Below are 18,225 nucleotides of genomic sequence, written 5' to 3'. Positions count from 1 at the left end.
AAATGAAAAAAAAATAGTCGATTTTTTTGACCCACCCTATTCTACACCCAGTATCTCCGAAACGAAGCATTTAATAATAATAATAATAGCTCCCGTATATAGCGTTTAACGCCTGGGGAGTAGCAAGGTACAGCTTGCCAAACTAGAGCCGTTCGGTATACAAGGAAGGTAATGTGGCTAGCACTACGCTTCAACCGCCTATTATTACCTCAGGATTGTGAATCCCAAGTACTCATTTTAAGGCTGAGTCGACCTAGGTACCCAAACTATTTTTATTTTAATAAAAATAGTCGGCTGATGCAATGCCGGGTGTGGGAATCGAACCCACTACCTTGAGATTGGTAGACGAGGGCCTGTACCTCTACGCCACCGGGCACCTTATGAAGCATTCAAGGACGTAAATTAATACAAACTTTTTTACATATTTTATCTGCAGAATATGCTACCTAAGTTTCCCGGAAACAATTCAGACTGTCCTTTTAATTTCCATATCGTAAAGTACGTATACATATGGCAAGCAGAACGCGAGCCGAGCACGAGCCGAGCGCGCCGTATTGAGATCATAGTCCGAGCCAATAACGATCCATATGAAATGTAAATGGCTCGCGAGCACACAAGAAATATTCTTTTTTCAGTGTCAGTGCAGATTTTGACGCGACTTGGTTCAGATGTTCAGATAAATAAAGTTAAAATATTTTAATCTAAATTATATGTTATTGAAAGTACAAACGAATATTATGTAAATAATATGTAATGTACCCTGTACCTACAGTCAGTACAAAAAGTCTCCGTATACCCCTTTTTTTTCAAGCAAATTTTATAACCTTTTTTTATGTTTAAAAAAGTTGAAAAACTATTTTTTTTGAGTGATTTTAGATAAAAATGGTTGGTACCATTCAAAAGAGAGACAAAAATTATAAAACTCCTAAAAATTACACAAGGATTGAACAAAAAATAGTCCATATATAAAAGTTTCAATTTGGCAAAAGTAATCAATTTTTTGCAAAATCTTATATTATGTTTAGCAAATTTAAAAGTTTTAAAATTGTATATTTAGATTATTCTTTGTTCAATCGTTGTGTAAGTTTCAGGAGGTATATAATTTCTGCCCCTCTTTCGAATAGAACCGACCATGTTTGCCTAAAACCACTCAAAAAATTTTCAGCTTTTTTTTAAACATGAAAAAAAGGGGCTATAACATTTTTTGAAAAAAATTGTAGACCCACGTCAACTGAGAAACGTATTGAAGATTTTAAATGTACCATTAGTTTTTTTAATTATGGTAAAAAAAAGTTGCTACAAGAAAAAAAAGGTGTACTCAGACTTTTTGTACTAATATGTTTTTCAGATGGTAGTTGAATATAAATGTCATTCTATAAATAAACATACTTCTTTTGGAAAGCACACCTTTTCCTGATCCTACTACGGACCTTTTTCCTCTCTCTTCTATAAGTTGCCAACATGCTTATAATTTTTTTCTTGCATATTTCTTCAGGTTTGCCTATTAAAGTGGCGATTTCCTTCCAGGCATCTATTTTTTTGGTTTTTTAAAATAATTTTCGTCTTTGGGGTTCCACAAAATAGTATGCATCATATACAACTCAACTAATTGAAGCAAAATATCCTCCGACCATGTAGGCTCCATGCTCGCCGATCAGACCAGAACGACGAACCTGCCACAACGCCGTCCAAATTATAACTGCGAGCTCCTTTGTGTTCGTCGCAAAACCGACGAGAAGTGGATCGCGACGATCGCACTGTGAGCGGCTCGCGGGAGGCGTACACATATGACGAATTGAGCTTTTGGCAGGCTCGGCTCGTGCTCGCCATATGTATACGCACCTTTACATGTTGAAAACGTTACGAATTTGGAATGACCAGACCATTGACTTTTAAAGCAATATATACATTTTATTCCTAAACCTAAGACTTATTCAACTAATTTTAATAGCTATATATTCATGTCAGTGCTCGGCACATACAGATGATTTCCCTCGGTTTTGTGCAGTTTCATGTGAGCTATTAAGTTGTAGTTTTCGGCGAACTCTTTGCCGCACGTGGGACACTCGTAATCCTTAATGTTCATGTGAGTCGCTCGCATGTGTCTGGTCAAGTGCGAGTTCATGTAAAACTTTTTTTCGCACAAGTTGCACTGGTAGTTCCTCAAACCGGCGTGGATTTTCTTATGGACGTCGAAGGAGCTGTGGTGGACGAATTTTTTGCCGCACTGTTCGCATTGATACCGACTTTGACCTTGAACAAAAAATCAAATTTTTCTACCAAACGTCACAAAGTATCATTTTAAAGGCAAGCGCTCGGTGTTTAAAAATTATATACAGGGTGCTACAAATTCGAGGTACGAGCATTGGTATCTCGGTAACCGTAAAAGATACGAACATGGTTAAATTGGAGTAAAGTTGCGCTTTGGGATGTTCACCAAGATGTCATCAAATTCTTTTTTAAATTTCAAGGATTGCTGAGTTTTTTGGAAAAAACGGATTTTTTTGAAAATGAATTTTATTTTTTCCTGTCGTTACTTTTAAGAAAATCAAAAAACTAATTGCACATTCTCATAGCTACTTTATAAGGGCTATCTGACAGTATTTTTAGATTTTCAAATTAGCTGATAATTTGTGAGATACAGGGGCCAACTTTATTTTTTTAAATACGGACCTGCATTTTTTATTTCCGGTTTTGAAAGAACTCGGTCTCCTGAGTACAATGATATGCCACACTTTATACCTTTTTTTTTGTTTTGGGTACCTTAACAACAAAAAAGCTATTTAATTATTATTTAAAATAATTTCAAGTCTGACTCTGTTTTTTTTAATTATTTAATCTGATTATATTCATCGCAACCAGATTGATCAGCGCTAATTAACATTGAATAAGAAAAATCGAACCAATTGGAAGATTCAAATAAATTATATCCAGGTCAGCAATTTAAAGATACCTATTATTTTTTTAACTTTTTTTATTGTGAATTTGAATTTGATATGCGTAATATTCATCGTAGTTATTATAAATAAATCAACTTCTACAAACTAGTTTCTAATGCTCTACATGTTCGAAAGGGTTACCACCCTCCCTATTGCACAAATTTATTTTTCGTTCAATTTTATTTATGCATTTAAGCATTTTGTACTTTTTATTGTAAATGTTGAGATGTATTGATTTCACTTTTACAAATGTCGTGAAGTAATGTATTCATTTGTATATTATTTTTTACTATTTTATTGCATTTGATTTTCCATATTCAATGTTTTACCCCACGTCATTGTTAAGTTTGAAAGCTTATCAATATTGCAATGATGAATAAATTAAATATTAAAAAAAACAGAGCCGGACTTGAAATGAGTGTAAATAAATTGTGTTCAAATGTCCGAAACAAAAAAAAATATTAAGTGTGGCATATCATTGTACTCAGGAGACCTAGTTCTTTCAAAATCTGGAATAAAAAATGCAGGTCCGTATTTAAAAAAATTAAGTTGGCCTCTGTATCTCACAAATTATCAGCTAATTTGAAAATCTAAAAATACTATTAGATAGCCCTAATAAAGTGGCTATAAGAATGTGGAATTAGTTTTTTGATTTTCTGAAAAGTATCGACAGGAAAAAATAATATTGATTTTCAAAAAAATCCTCTTTTTCCAAGAAACTCAGCAATCCTTGAAATTTTTAAAACTTTTTTAATGGCATCTTGGTGAACATCCCAAGGCGCAACTTTGCCCCAATTTAACCATCTTCGTATCCATTACTGTTTCCGAGATAGCAATGCTCGTACCTCGAATTTGTAGCACTCTGTATTATCGTTGATTGAAAGATTTGGGAAGATACGCAACCCAATGGGCCAATTCGTGACAAGGCTGATTTGATTTCCCCTTATGTCTTAAGAGTCCATTTCACTAGTCCGAAAAAGTAGCAAAATAAGCGTTCGGCATTTAACGTTTTATGTAAAACTGGCTAGGTGTTTTTACACAAATGAAGAAGGAAATTAAAGATAAAGGATTATACTAAATCCGTCGTGTGGCACATTTTTAGATAACTTGTTCATTTTTAAGATTTTGATGGTCAAACATCAACAAAATAAACCTTATGTTTGGACTAAATTTTCTCGAAAATAAAAATATAATTTAAAATTCTGTTACAGGAGGGATATAGATTGAAGTTTTGTGATTACAGTGATATATAATTTATATGGTTTTGTAACAAATTGCTCGCTATTTTATGGCAAATGCTGAAGCTCTGCAAGCCCTAATCTAAGGAATTTAAAAATTATATTTTTTCGCTGAAAGCACGTGCGTTTGGAATTATGGGTGTGGCTTAACACGACAGGATCGGGCTAAGGTTTAGGCAGATTTCTGATATCTAATACATATAAAAAATTGTCTTGTCACAGTTTTAGATACCGTACTCCTCCATAACGGCTTAACCGATTTTGATGAAATTTTATATGTATATTCAGTAGGTCTGAGAATAGGTTGTTATCTATTTTTTATAGGTACCCTAAGTGACAAGGGGGGCCCATCCCATTTTTTTTAAATTTTTTTGGACAAAATTTTTAATTTTTGTTTTTTTACGATGTGGCATTAAAAAATACATACAACACTAAATTTTCACTTTCCAATAGGTTTTTTTTAAATTTTTTGTTACGTACTTCTCCGTAACGGCTTGACCGATTTTGATGAAATTTTATATGTATATTCAGTAGGTCTGAAAATAGGTTGTTATCTATTTTTTTATACCCTTAAGTGGCAAGGAGGGGCCCACCCCAATTTTTTTTATTTTTTGGACAAAATATTTAATTTTAGTTTTTTACGATGTGGCATTAAAAAATACATTTAACACTAAATTTTCACTTTCAAATAGGTTTTTTTTTTAATTTTTTTGTTACGTACTACTCCGTAACGGCTTGACCGATTTTGATGAAATTTTATATGTATATTTAGTAGGTCTGAAATTATTTGTTATCTATTTTTTTATACCCTTAAGTGACAAGGGGGGGCCCACCCCAATTTTTTTTATTTTTTGGATAAAATATTTAATTTTTGTTTTTTTACGATGTGGCATTAAAAATACATTTAACACTAAATTTTCACATTCAAATAGGGGTTGTTTTTTTTTTAATTTTTTGTTACCATACTTCTCCCGAATATCCGGAACGGCTTGACCGATTTTGATGAAATTTAATATGTATATTCAGTAGGTCTGAGAATAGGTTGTTATCTATTTTTTATACCCTTAAGTGACAAAGGGGGGCCCACCCCAATTCTTTTTATTTTTTGGGTAAAATATTTAATTTTTGTTTTTTTTCGATGTGGCATTAAAAATACATACAACACTAAATTTTCACTTTCAAATAGGGTTTTTTTTTTTTTGTTACGTACTTCTCCGTAACGGCTTGACCGATTTTGATGAAATTTTATATGTATATTCAGTAGGTCTGAAAATAGGTTGTTATCTATTTTTAATACCCTTAAGTGACAAGGGGGCCTACCCCAATTTTTTTATTTTTGGGTAAAATATTTAATTTTTGTTTTTTACGATGTGGCATTAAAATATACATTTAACACTAAATTTTCACGTTCAAATAGGGGTTGTTTTTTTTTAATTCTTTGTTACCATACTTCTCTCGACTTCTCCGTAACGGCTTGACCGATTTTGATGAAATTTAATATGTATATGCAGTAGGTCTGAGAATTGGTTGTTATCTATCTTTTATACCCTTAAGTGACAAGGGGGGCCCACCCCAATTTTTTTTATTTTTTTGGACAAAATTTTTAATTTTTGTTTTTTTTACGATGTGGCATTAAAAAATACATACAACACTAAATTTTCACTTTCAAATAGGGTTTTTTTTTAATTTTTTGTTACGTACTTCTCCGTAACGGCTTGACCGATTTTGATGAAATTTTATATGTATATTCAGTAGGTCTGAAAATAGGTTGTTATCTATTTTTTTATACCCTTAAGTGACAAGGGGGGCCTACCCCAATTTTTTTTATTTTTTGGGTAAAATATTTAATTTTTGTTTTTTTACGATGTGGCATTAAAAAATACATTTAACACTAAATTTTCACGTTCAAATAGGGGTTGTTTTTTTTTAATTTTTTGTTACCATACTTCTCCCGACTTCTCCGTAACGGCTTGACCGATTTTGATGAAATTTAATATGTATATGCAGTAGGTCTGAGAATTGGTTGTTATCTATTTTTTATACCCTTAAGTGACAAGGGGGGCCCACCCCAATTTTTTTTATTTTTTTGGACAAAATTTTTAATTTTTGTTTTTTTACGATGTGGCAATAAAAAATACATACAACACTAAATTTTCACTTTCAAATAGGGGTTGTTTTTTTGTTACCATACTTCTCCCGACTTCACCGTAACGGCTTGACCGATTTTGATGAAATTTTATATGTATATTCAGTGGGTCTGAGAATAGGCTGTTATCTATTTTTTATACCCTTAAGTGACAAGGGGGGCCCACCCCAATTTTTTTATTTTTTTGGACAAAATTTTTAATTTTTGTTTTTTTACGATGTGGCATTAAAAAATACATACGACACTAAATTTTCACTTTCAAATAGGGGTTGTTTTTTAATTTTTTTGTTACCATACTTCTCCGTAACGGCTTGACCGATTTTGATTAAATTTTATATGTCTATTCAATAGGTCTGAGAATAGGTTGTTATCTACCATTTTTGAGATTTTGATGGTCAAACAAAGTTGTATTTATTATACTTAAAAAATATTGATTGAAATAAATTTAATAGTTAATTTAATTATAAGCGATACTTTCTTATAATTTAAAAATAAATTTTAATTTAAGTTCAGGGTTTAATATTTTTTTCTTCAAAATTAATCGGTACCCCACATCGTTCAACACGTCATTTAAAAATATAAGGTTTATAAGACATGTCTATATTGGAAAGAGTATTATAAGTTAAAATTCCGTTACAATACAGACATAAATTAAGGTTTTCTGATTACAGTTATATTTAATTTATTTTTTTAATAAATATTTTTTATGCTGAATTGTGAAGCTCTGCAATTTGTTGTCTGTGGTCATATCGTCAGTTTCGCGTAAATTATATGTTACTTGTTCTATTTAAGCAAACTGATGGCATATTTAGTTTTTTCGGTATTTTTTTACTTTATTCGATAGAAAATGACACTCTGAATAGAATGACATATCATATGTCAACTTTTGACATTTTCGCATATGGTTTATTTGAAATTATAAAGGAAATTATAACATGCGGTTCATAACGATAATTTGACTCGAAATACCAAGTGTGAGGTATCAAATTATTCGTAAAAAAATGCTTTTCCCAAATATGCTAATTAGCCACCCTCGTTCTATTTGAAAAAATTGAGATGTGATTAAAAATACGATTTGAGCATTTTCTAACTGGCCAGGACAAGGCACTAAAAACATTAGACGATCAAATCTATTTTTCCAAGGCTACTTGATTGAAATTTAAAATTCAATTTCGTTTTAAGCGAAAATTTCAAAAGTTGACATATGATATATGATATGTCATTATATTCAGAATGTCATTTTCTATCGAATAAAGTAAACAAATACCGGGGGTGCCATTTAAGAATCAAAAGTTGTAGTCATTTCCGGTGAAACAAGAAGTGACCAAAAACAATTGAATACGTCAATCAATCCTAATTTATGTCATATACTAACATACCAAATCTCGTTTTTTATCTGAAAAATAAGAAAGTTATAGGGTGAGCCAATTTTGAGACGCACCCGGTGTAGAAATTAAAATAGACAAAAATTTCTTTGAAAGTCAAATGTTGCCAAAGCTGGAGAATTTTTATTTTAATTGTCTTTATCGGAAATGAATAAAATTCTTTTTTTGAAACCTTTGAGCACACTTTCCTGATTAAATAAACGAATTGGCAGATTAAAAAGCTTTATGTTGGTAGTCATGGCAAATATCACCGATTGCATTGAGATTTTTCTTTAAAAATCGGATATTTTATCACTTTCGACTGTAATATTTTTTTTCTATTTGACATATGACATTTTAAATTTTGCTCTGAGTTTTTAAAAAAAAAATTAAATTAAATCTGCGTTTTGTGTACGTAAAACTGCGATTTTCATTACAATAAAATATGAAAACCACTAAATAGTAGGAATCAGCGACTTGTCTCATTATACTAATCAATTAATTTGAACAGGTAAAAGGATTACAGGGAGCCCCTTTTGTCATTAAACCACGCTAGATCGAAAACATTGTTGCCTAAGTATTGTCGCTTTTATTGAAATACATAATATACAACAATAATTAATAATATAATAATATAATATCCGTCTATCAAAGAATATAATCGAAATTATATTACCATAGAAACGCCCCTTGATTTTTAAGACTGAAAAAATTCAACAATATACAAACGGTATGGAAATTTGGAAAAGTATAAACGGGATTAACCATTTTAGAACAAGCAAAATTTTTTATGAAGAATACATTTTTCTCAAAATGTCAATAATAAAAAAGTTTTTCCACTTGTTTTTCCACAAATCCGGGGACATTCTGTAGAATTATATAGAATTATTTATGTAATGGAATTATATTATTATTATAATAATAAGAATAATTAAAATTATTCTGGTTTATGATAAATTATTCAGCTCTATTGGCAAAAAAAATACTGACTATGGAATTTTAGCGATCATATCAATTTTATTATCAATGAATTTATTAAAAAATCTTATTAAAATAGGTTACAACATAAGATACCTGTTTGTCTAGATGTTAATTTGTGATGTTTGCCCTTTTTTCCTATTTTATCACATATCAAAAATATTATAATATCAAAACCGTTCTATTTAACTAATTTTCTTTTTGTTAATATAATATATTAATAATTGTTAATATAATATATATATACAATTATTAATTAATATATTAAGCATACATTATTTTGCCTTTTTCCGCAGCATTTATGATTATGATAGTTTTTAGGTTTCGTTATAATAGGATTTAAAAAAACCTATCATTTTTGTTTATAGTTTTTCTGCAAATTAAAGAGTCGATAACTAAATAATTTATAACGTACTGAATTAACTAAATTTCAAACTGCAGGTACAATACAAATAATCAGAAATCGGCCTACGGAACATCGCGTCCGCCGTGTCGCCATATAAAATCAAAGTCTTGGGCGGCGAGGCCCGAATGGTCTCGCGCGCGGCCTATTTGTAAACTTAATTTAGGATAACAAGAAAAGTATTAGCATTAGAAAATTGTACCAAGTTTCAAAAACTTTTTCAATATTTTTACTTTATTTCATACGCAGATACTATGTAAAAATTCCTTCAAATAAAAAAGTTTCTCGCTTACCGAAAATCATGATACAATAAAGTTAATGTTTGAAGGTTAATCCATTTTCCAAAAAAAATACACTCACTATGGAATTTTAATTACCTCAGCTACCACCGCCTATGTGAATCGATTAAAAAAAAGAGTTTGTGAATAAGTTGATTAGTTTAGGAGTTATCGCGTAGGAAAGATAAAAAAACATGGTTATACATTTTTGACATTTTGCTAGTTAAAAAATTTCTGACACCCCCAAAAAGGTCGTAATTAGTTATTTCACATGCACAAAGGCCTAACTGATAATCCTGTATAGATATCATGTAGTTATACCTCCAAAAAAAAATTTTGACACATTTTGATATCGTTTTTACTCCACTGAAATAATATGGGAAATATTCAGATGTGATTTACACTGAATGCGTCCGACCAAAAATCAGGCGGTGGGGGATCGTGAACGGACCGCCTTCCACAGCACACCCGCTCTACCCGACCCCTGAGACCGACCCGAGCGGTGTAGCGCAAATGGACTCTTAAGTGCTGTACGGTGGAGACACCAATCGTTCTGCGGTCAACGCATAACACACTTATTTTCTCTAATTCAGTCAGCAAAGGCATATCGAAGACGGTGTGGATCTGAAAGCGACAGTGTTGCCATATTAAAATGTGTAATATCTGTAATGTTTGACGAAAATATATTTGGATGAAAAATCCGCGTTTATGTATTGAAAATTTTATCGCGTTAAACACAGAATAAACAACAAAAATAAACATTCTTTTATAGGTACTGAATTTGTAGTTTAGTTTAGTTGGCTTGGAAATGACGATTATTGACATTTACCATAATATTTTACACATGAAATAACAGCGATCTTCATTTCCAAGCCAACTCTGACGCCGTTCTTTGTTTAATCATATAATATTATATTAAATTGTTTAATGATAGAAAATCCGTATTATTAACGTACTGCACCCAAAATCCGTAAATCTACGGATTAATCAGTAGTTCTGGCAACACTGTCTCCGGCAACCACTCACTGAAAGCAGAACTACGGTACAGTTTTCTTTATCCGCTGCGCTGTAAACGACTATCAGCGCGCAGCAGCGCAGAGCTAAACTAAATCTCGCGATTCTCGGACAGACTGACGGTAACGCCAGCTACATCTCGGACAGGTTTTGTAACACGAAATCGCCCCTAAGATTGCGCATCTTCTTCTTTCTTCAGTCAACGATATTATGCTTTTAGGACTTATATTAACAACGCTCTTCTTTTTAAAACAGAGGTAGGGTAGGATTGATTGACGTATTCAATTTTTTTGGTCACTTCCTGTTTCATCGGAAATGACTGCAACTTTAGATTTTTAAATGGCACCCTCCTTATTTTTTACTTTATTCAATAGAAAATGACACTCTGAATAGATTGACTGAGATTGACATATCATATGTCAACTTTTGACATTTTCGAATATGGTTTATTTGAAATTGCGATACTTAGATTTATAATTTATATAATACACAAACAAATTATAATGAAGATATTAGCAGGTTATTAGGTTTTGTTAAAGGAACCTGAAAAAATCTAAGTTCTAATTGGTTAACATTAGTCTTCACTTTTTGTGAGATTCTATGCACAGTCCGTAAATTGATATTGAACGCATTATGTGTTTTCAAACTTCTACACACTGTATCTCGGAAACTAAGCATTTTTGGACATATATTTATAAGAACATTTTTAGTTTATTTTATCTGCAGAATATGCTGCCGAAGTTTCCGGAATACAGTTCGGACCACCCTGTATAATACCTCATAGGTAAATAAACAATAAAGACTGTGAATTTAAAAAAGAACCAAAATAACTAGAAAAGAAAAGTCTTTTAAGAGTTTAATATTTAAAAATGTCTTTAAAGTTGACGGTGTAGAAGGTGCAAGACATATTTTATTTTTATCTAAGATTAAGTTCGTTTTGTTTTTCTATTCCTTCAATAATAACCACTTAATCTCCTCAATAAGCCACAACATGCCTATAATGTTCAATAAATTATACTGACGACATTCTATTTAAAGTTCATTAAGGTTTGATCTATAAATAGATCAATAAAAATCTTTAACCCAAGAGAAACAGTATCAATTGACATGTCAAGGACTTGTAATTTCAATTAATGCTGTGACGAATTGCGTTACAGCGTATTTTATTAAAATATTGAATCAGAATTCTGTTTAGTTTTTGTTGCTTTAGATTATTAGATAAATATCAGGTTAGGTGTGGCCATCTATGATTTAAAAAGTTTAGTATTTTAGTTCAGTTGTAAGATGTGCTCTCACCTATGGAATGTGCTCTCACCTACGGAAATGGTCAATTATTAGGTAAAATATAGGAGGTACCGCAAAAAGTTGAATACAAAAGATATAGGATTTTTAAATATCTATTTGCGAGTAATAAATTGAAGTATACAGGGTCGGTCATAAAGTCGTGGCACATAAAAGTTTCATTTTTTAAATAGAACCCCCTCTATATTACTGCATATTTCAATTCTTCCTTCAATTCTAAGAAAAAATCGAAATACACACAATGTACCTCAAACCAACAGTTTCCGAGTTATTGACTTTTGAAAATATCACTTAAACAATATGATTTATGATGTGATTTAATTAATTTCGATATGCATTCCCTGTATACTTCAATTTATTGCGCTAATAGACACTTAAAAACCCTATAATTTTTGTGTTTAACTTTTTGCGGTACCTTGTATATTTTACCTAATAATCGACCGTTTCCATACATAACAGCGACCCTGTATATTTGGATTAGTCAAGCATCCTAACAAAAACTCTAACAAAAAAAAATAAAGTATTTTAAGTTAACGTCCCCTTTTTAGTGCTTAGGCTAATCTGGACGGGGACTACTTTGCTTACGCAGAATCCGAACCGCAGTCCTCGGCCATATCATGGTCAAGGTGCTACCGAGTGTCTAAATCGGTCAAATCACCGGAAATAACTACAACTTTTGATTTTTAAACGACACCCTCGGTATTCTTTTACTTTATTCGATAGAAAATGACCCTTTCAATAAAATGACATACATATGTCAACTTTTGACATTTTCGCATATGGTTTATTTGAAATTATAACATGCGGTTCATAACAACAATTAGACTTCAAATACCAAGTGTGTGGTAACAAATTATTCTTAAAAAAATACTTTTTCCAAATATGCTAATGAGCCACCCTTGTTCCATTTGAAAAAATTGAGATATGATTAAAAATATGATTGGGCCATTTTTTAACCGGCCAGGACAAGACACGAAAAACATTAGACAACCAAATCTATTTTTCCAAGACGCCTTGGTTAAATATTAGTGTTTTTAATATAGCCATGGCACTCTAGATTGAAATTTAACTTTGTTGACATATGATATGTCATTCTATTCACAGTGTCAATTTTCTATCGAATAAAATAAAAATTTACCAAGGGTGTCATTTCAAAACCAAAAGTTGTAGTTATTTCCAGTGAAACAGGAAGTGACCAAAAACAATTGAATACATCAAATACAATCAATCCTAATTTATGTCATATACTAACCTACCAAATCTCGTTTTTTCTGAAAAATTAAAAATATATAGGGGTGACGTATAATAGTTTATAATAATATAGTTATAACAGTCTCGGGGTCTACTTATAGTAAGACTTCTGTTTTTATAAAAGCTATCCTATTCCTGATTTTTTTCACTTATTAATTCATACCCTGTACATCAATAAATATAAACTGAACCCCCAAGATACTAAATAAAAAAATGATCAAATTAAAATTTCTTAAAATTAAAAAAATTATCATGTATGGGAGATAATAAAAGATAAAAAATAAAAGACTTAATAAAAAGAAATAATGCGTTTGAAATTAAAACAAATCTGTTAAAAATATATTTCTTACCACTGTGAATGAATAAATGCCTCTTCAATGAAACTTTCTGTGTAAAAACTTTCTGACATACATGACATAGCCACTCTTGCCTGTGATTTACCGCTGTCGATACATAAGTGTCATCATGCATTATTAAATGTTTTTCATATTTAAATCTAGTTTTAAAACTCTGACCACACATCTCACATAGTATGTCCTTAGCTACTTTAGATTTCCTAGTACTCTTATGTTTAGATAACTCAATTTTAATCAAGGACTGCACCTGCAAAGAAAGATGAACACCAAATGTTTCAAATGTAAGATTTGCTTTTTACCATACCTTTTCAAAAGCATCCTTATCATCGTCAGCATCATTATCATCATCATCATCAGAATTCTCAATTACTCTATTTTGTCTCTTACCAGTCGATGATTTTTTTGAGGGTACTCTTTTTATTTTTATAGGCAATTTGTTTAGATTGACCCCTTCCAATACAAATTCTGGCTCACTTTTTAGAGAGCAATTATCTAAATTATCATCATCTACATCTTCCTCCTTGATGTCTAGTGATGTAGGTTGAGATAATTTTTCTACCTGTGCTACATAACTTTTCAATTTGTCAAAAAGTTCCTTTTCTCTTACTTGAATAGTATCAAGTTCATTTAGCAAATCGTAGCAATTATGGCATATATTACAATGAGTCAAAAATACATTTTTATATATTTCTTCGACGAACTTAATCAACAAAATATTCGACTTCTCAGAGTTTGTAGTTTTTAGATTGTACTGAATATTTGAAATGTGTTCACTGCACAGAACACAATATGACCGCTGCAGATACATTTTCAATGTTTTGTTACACAAATTTATAAGAACATGTAATTATAAAATCCTACAATTTCGAAAAGCGTGCACCTTTAAAACCAATGTTATAAAAACCTTGTTGCATTTCCAGTAAATAGACATCCAATAGACATCAATAAATAAAAATAAGTAAAAGTTAGGTATCTCAAAAATGGACAAATTGTTGATTTGATTTGTATTATTTAATTTATAGCATGACAATCATGGCATTAAAACTCAGTGTTGCCAGTAGTATATAATTGATTTTTTTAACAATTCAAGGAAATCATATATAAAATAGTTCTTTTATATAACCATAGATCATATATATTTCATATGATATTCAAAGGTAGGCAGTTTTGTATATGATTGTTACATTTTTGGTTCTAAAATAGGCAACGCTGTAAAAGGAATTGACATTTGACATCAATTGACATTTGGATTTAAAAAATCCAGAAAATAATAGGAAAATTAATTTCTAATCATAGTTTCTAATTTCTAATAGTTTCAAATAGTTTCGGCCTTTACCAACCTAGTTTTTATCTGGTAATTAATTTATTAACCAATTTAATTATTCGCGTGCATTAATATTTTTTAGTCAAATAATTACAATGTGGGGCGATACGCTGTTGATCGTATTTATTTCTATATGCACAGCCCTTTTAGGAGAAGGACTTACCTGGTTAATGGTATATAGAACTGAAAGATATCAAAAATTAAAAGCAGAAGTAGAGAAGCAAAGTAAAAGATGTAAGTACTAATAATTAAAGAAGAAATCAAAGTGACAATATAACAATCCTTTTTTCCCTTAGTGGAAAAACGGAAAGAAACACACGGAGATACTTTGGACAAGCAGCAAAAGAAAAAAATCGAGCGAGAAGAGGATAGATTAAAACAGAACAATCGAGATTTGTCTTTTGTAAAAATGAAATCAATGTTTGCCATTGGTTTTGCTTTCACCGCTTTATTAAGCATGTTCAATAACATGTAATAAAACTTCAATTATGTAATATTTTAAACTTGATAAGAGATTTTGATTTTTAGATTTGATGGTAGGGTGGTTGCAAGGTTACCGTTCCTTCCTTTAACCTGGATTCAGGGATTAAGCCACAGAAATTTACCTGGCGATGACTATTACGATTGCTCTTTTATTTTCCTGTATATTCTATGTACAATGTCCATCAGACAAAATATTCAGAAGCTTTTAGGATTTGCTCCATCAAGAGCTGCATCTAAACAAGGAAACAGTTTATTTGGACCTGCACCTGGCCAATTTAAATAAAAAAAAACTACAAATATTTATGTTCAGTTTCATTTTTTGTTAAAATATACATTAAAACACATCACACAGTTTTGTTAAAAACTATTTATTCATTGCATTGACTTATTCTTTCTCATTAAACAAAATTGTTGGATCTGAAAAAACGTGAACCGACTCATCGTAAACATTTTCTTCCAGGTTTTCGTCATCATTAACATCAAAAAACGTGGGAATTGGCAACGGATTTGTAGGTTTTCTAAGATGCAATTTGGTGTCAAAAACATAAACTATAGAATTTGTTTCTCCTGGTATAGCTTGACCCAACACCCATATAACATTGTATTTATTATTAATTCTCAATATTTTAAGGCCTCTGGCTACTCGGAATCTGTTCCCCATATGGCCTGGCATTTTAGTTCCCGGCCAAACTCTACCTTTTTGGCCCCCTCCACCTATATTACCACCACGCCTATGGGTTTTTGTTACACCATGTGATGCTGGCATCCCTTTAAAACCATGACGTTTCATTACTCCTTGAAATCCCCGATCCATTCTATAAAAATTATTTATTAATTTTATAAATCACATATATGTATAAAACAAGGAATTTAGTACGTTTTTCCTCGAACATCTACATAGTTGCCAACTTGGAAATGTCGAGCTGTTATAATTGTTCCAAGAGGTAAAGCTGCTTCTGGACTGACAAAAAACCTGCCTAACCATTTCGTTGGTAAAACTCCAGAGTCACTAAACAGCCCACAATATTCTTTGGTAAATGTCGATGGATCTGTGGTTTCTGCCCCTATTAACACACAACCCTTTCTATTATCTACCTTGTTCCTTAGTTCTAATGGAGATTTATAACTTTCGGGCGTATAGTATTTTACAACATGATTATCTAAAACCTGTTATTATACTTTAGGGACAATGTATCAAATTAGTGTTAGAGAATTACTTGAAGTAAAGTAGTTGAAACTTTCTTTCCGCTTTTCAACCACAAAGGATAAATACCAATTTTTCTAGCAATAACTCCAGATCTCTGCAAATTCGGAACCCAAGTAACATTATCTGTTACAATTTCCTTGGCAGCAGCATTGCTTACAGCAATTTTATCCTGAACAATTTCTCTAAGAAACTCTCTATTTTCAAGAGTTATGGCATCATCAGCATGCTAAAAATATGAAATGTTGGTTATATAGATAACATATTTTACTAATAATATTGTTACAGTTCTTGCTTTCTCGTTAACCAACTTGGATTGCGTAAGCGAGGTCTTGGATTTAAGTGCTTTTCCCTTTTGGAATTCAATGAAGCTAAGCTGCAAAAAACATAAACTTGTAATATGATATAGTTCTAGAATAAATTAATATTTAAAAAAAATTATGAACAGACCTCAAGCCTTGAAATTGTTTTTCTAATAGTCGAATTGAAACACATGCTCTACTTTTTGCACTAAACGCTAAAGCCATTTTTAGGAATTAAAAATGTTTAAATATACTTTCTTCTATTTAAACCTTATTTAAATAGTTTTAACATAGTTTAATTATAACATTTCTCTTTAATAAATCGAGGTTTGACTTTGATAATAGAAAAATAGGTTATGTACGTCACAGAATTCATATATTGCCGTTATGATTGCCGTGATTGCCGTTCATTTGGCCGACCTAATTTATATACGATAAGTTTTTTCAAATAAAAAATAAAAATCATATATAAATATGTATAATTAAATATTTTTTTATATAATTGGCAAAATTGGGTTGTTAATAATTGGCGACAATGATTGTTACTGTTATTTTTTTTGAAGGGGTGGGGGTCTGTCTTAGACAAGGAAAGAGAGGGGACAGGTAACACGGCAGCTAAAAGTGAGGCAAATTGTCACCACGCGAAATTCTCCAATGGCGTAGTATCAGAAATTAGCTTGTACCTAGACGGTACAAAATATTTAGTAAAACGTAAACTAATATATCTTCATTTTTAAGTAATGCATGTACAATTTTGTATTTTATAGTCTCACCTTTATAGTATTAGAATATCTAAGTCGATAATGCAAAATTTATTTAACAGTCACAGTGGACTGATTATCAAGACAATTATTTGTTATTAACGTGTGTATAATGTATAATTAAATAAAAAATAATGTAATAACATATATTTTAAACGTGTATATACATATATACTGTATGATAAAAAAAAACGGCGTCTTGTTTGTTTGGAAATGACAATTTCACAAATGAATATTAAAAATTACATTATTCATTGAATATTGAATCCGTAAGCAAGTGTGAAGAGAATTGGCTAGATTCATTATTATACCGTATAATCGAAAAAAACGACGTCCAGTTGGCTTGTAAATTACGATCGATGACATTCCCCATATAATTCTACATATAAAATGACACAAAAACTATACAAAAAGACATCGAAAAAAGACGGCGTCAGCGATGGCTATGAAATAAAGATCGCTGTCATTTTATATGTAAAATTATATGGGGAATGTCGTCGATCGTCATTTACAAGCCAACTGGACGTCGTTTTTTTTTTGACCATACGGTATAATAATGAATCTAGCCATTAAGCCGGAGTCTCATGCATCCGAAATCCGATGACACGACGATCCGACGGTGCTCCTATTGGTCGAAATATTTTGACAACAATCTTTATCCGATAATTTTAACTAATCATCCGACGTCGTATAAAGTTAAATTTTGTTTAACTTTTGTACGATATCGTGTGTTTTTTAACCTCACTTTTTTGAAAACATTTGTTTTTAAAAACAAGTTTAGTGGGAAGTGGGCAATTTCGGGATATTTGGCGAGGAAGTTATTTTTATAAGTGTTTCTCCAATAAAACATGACATGAATCTCTATTCAGCGCAGCAGAAAAA

At 31.2% G+C, this 18,225-nt stretch overlaps 3 protein-coding genes across 4 annotated transcripts; 1 reads left to right on the top strand and 2 right to left on the bottom strand.

Annotated features, from left to right (window-relative positions):
• Window positions 1–266: 266 nt before the first annotated feature.
• Window positions 267–14,323, bottom strand: LOC115880675 (zinc finger protein 665-like). Its single transcript, XM_030897958.1, has 3 exons — window positions 13,574–14,323; window positions 13,264–13,516; window positions 267–2,253 (listed from the first exon to the last, which is right to left on the bottom strand). The coding sequence occupies exons 1-3, from the start codon at window positions 14,075–14,077 to the stop codon at window positions 1,952–1,954; spliced, it is 1,059 nt and encodes a 352-aa protein (XP_030753818.1). The 5' UTR covers window positions 14,078–14,323; the 3' UTR covers window positions 267–1,951.
• Window positions 14,324–14,490: 167 nt separating this feature from the next.
• LOC115880676 (calcium load-activated calcium channel) lies at window positions 14,491–15,423 on the top strand. Of its 2 annotated transcripts, XM_030897961.1 has the most exons (4): window positions 14,491–14,623; window positions 14,676–14,827; window positions 14,890–15,064; window positions 15,122–15,423. In XM_030897961.1, the coding sequence occupies exons 2-4, from the start codon at window positions 14,689–14,691 to the stop codon at window positions 15,357–15,359; spliced, it is 552 nt and encodes a 183-aa protein (XP_030753821.1). In that variant the 5' UTR covers window positions 14,491–14,623; window positions 14,676–14,688; the 3' UTR covers window positions 15,360–15,423. The 2 variants fall into 2 exon arrangements, with proteins under 2 accessions (XP_030753821.1, XP_030753819.1); XM_030897959.1 differs by having other exon boundaries at window positions 14,494–14,827.
• Window positions 15,424–15,428: 5 nt separating this feature from the next.
• LOC115880674 (39S ribosomal protein L3, mitochondrial) lies at window positions 15,429–16,964 on the bottom strand. The gene is given in 6 exon segments (XM_030897957.1): window positions 15,429–15,891; window positions 15,954–16,243; window positions 16,294–16,509; window positions 16,567–16,580; window positions 16,583–16,656; window positions 16,731–16,964. Coding segments are annotated over 6 exon segments (1,101 nt in total). The 5' UTR covers window positions 16,808–16,964; the 3' UTR covers window positions 15,429–15,461.
• Between the last annotated feature and the right edge of the window lie 1,261 nt (window positions 16,965–18,225).

Source organism: Sitophilus oryzae, unplaced genomic scaffold, assembly GCF_002938485.1.
Source record: "Sitophilus oryzae breed Bouriz unplaced genomic scaffold, Soryzae_2.0 scaffold_1640_pilon_pilon, whole genome shotgun sequence".
Lineage (NCBI taxonomy): Eukaryota > Metazoa > Arthropoda > Insecta > Coleoptera > Curculionidae > Sitophilus > Sitophilus oryzae.
Note: the sequence above shows the minus strand (reverse complement) of the source record. Positions and strands in the feature narration are given on the sequence as shown.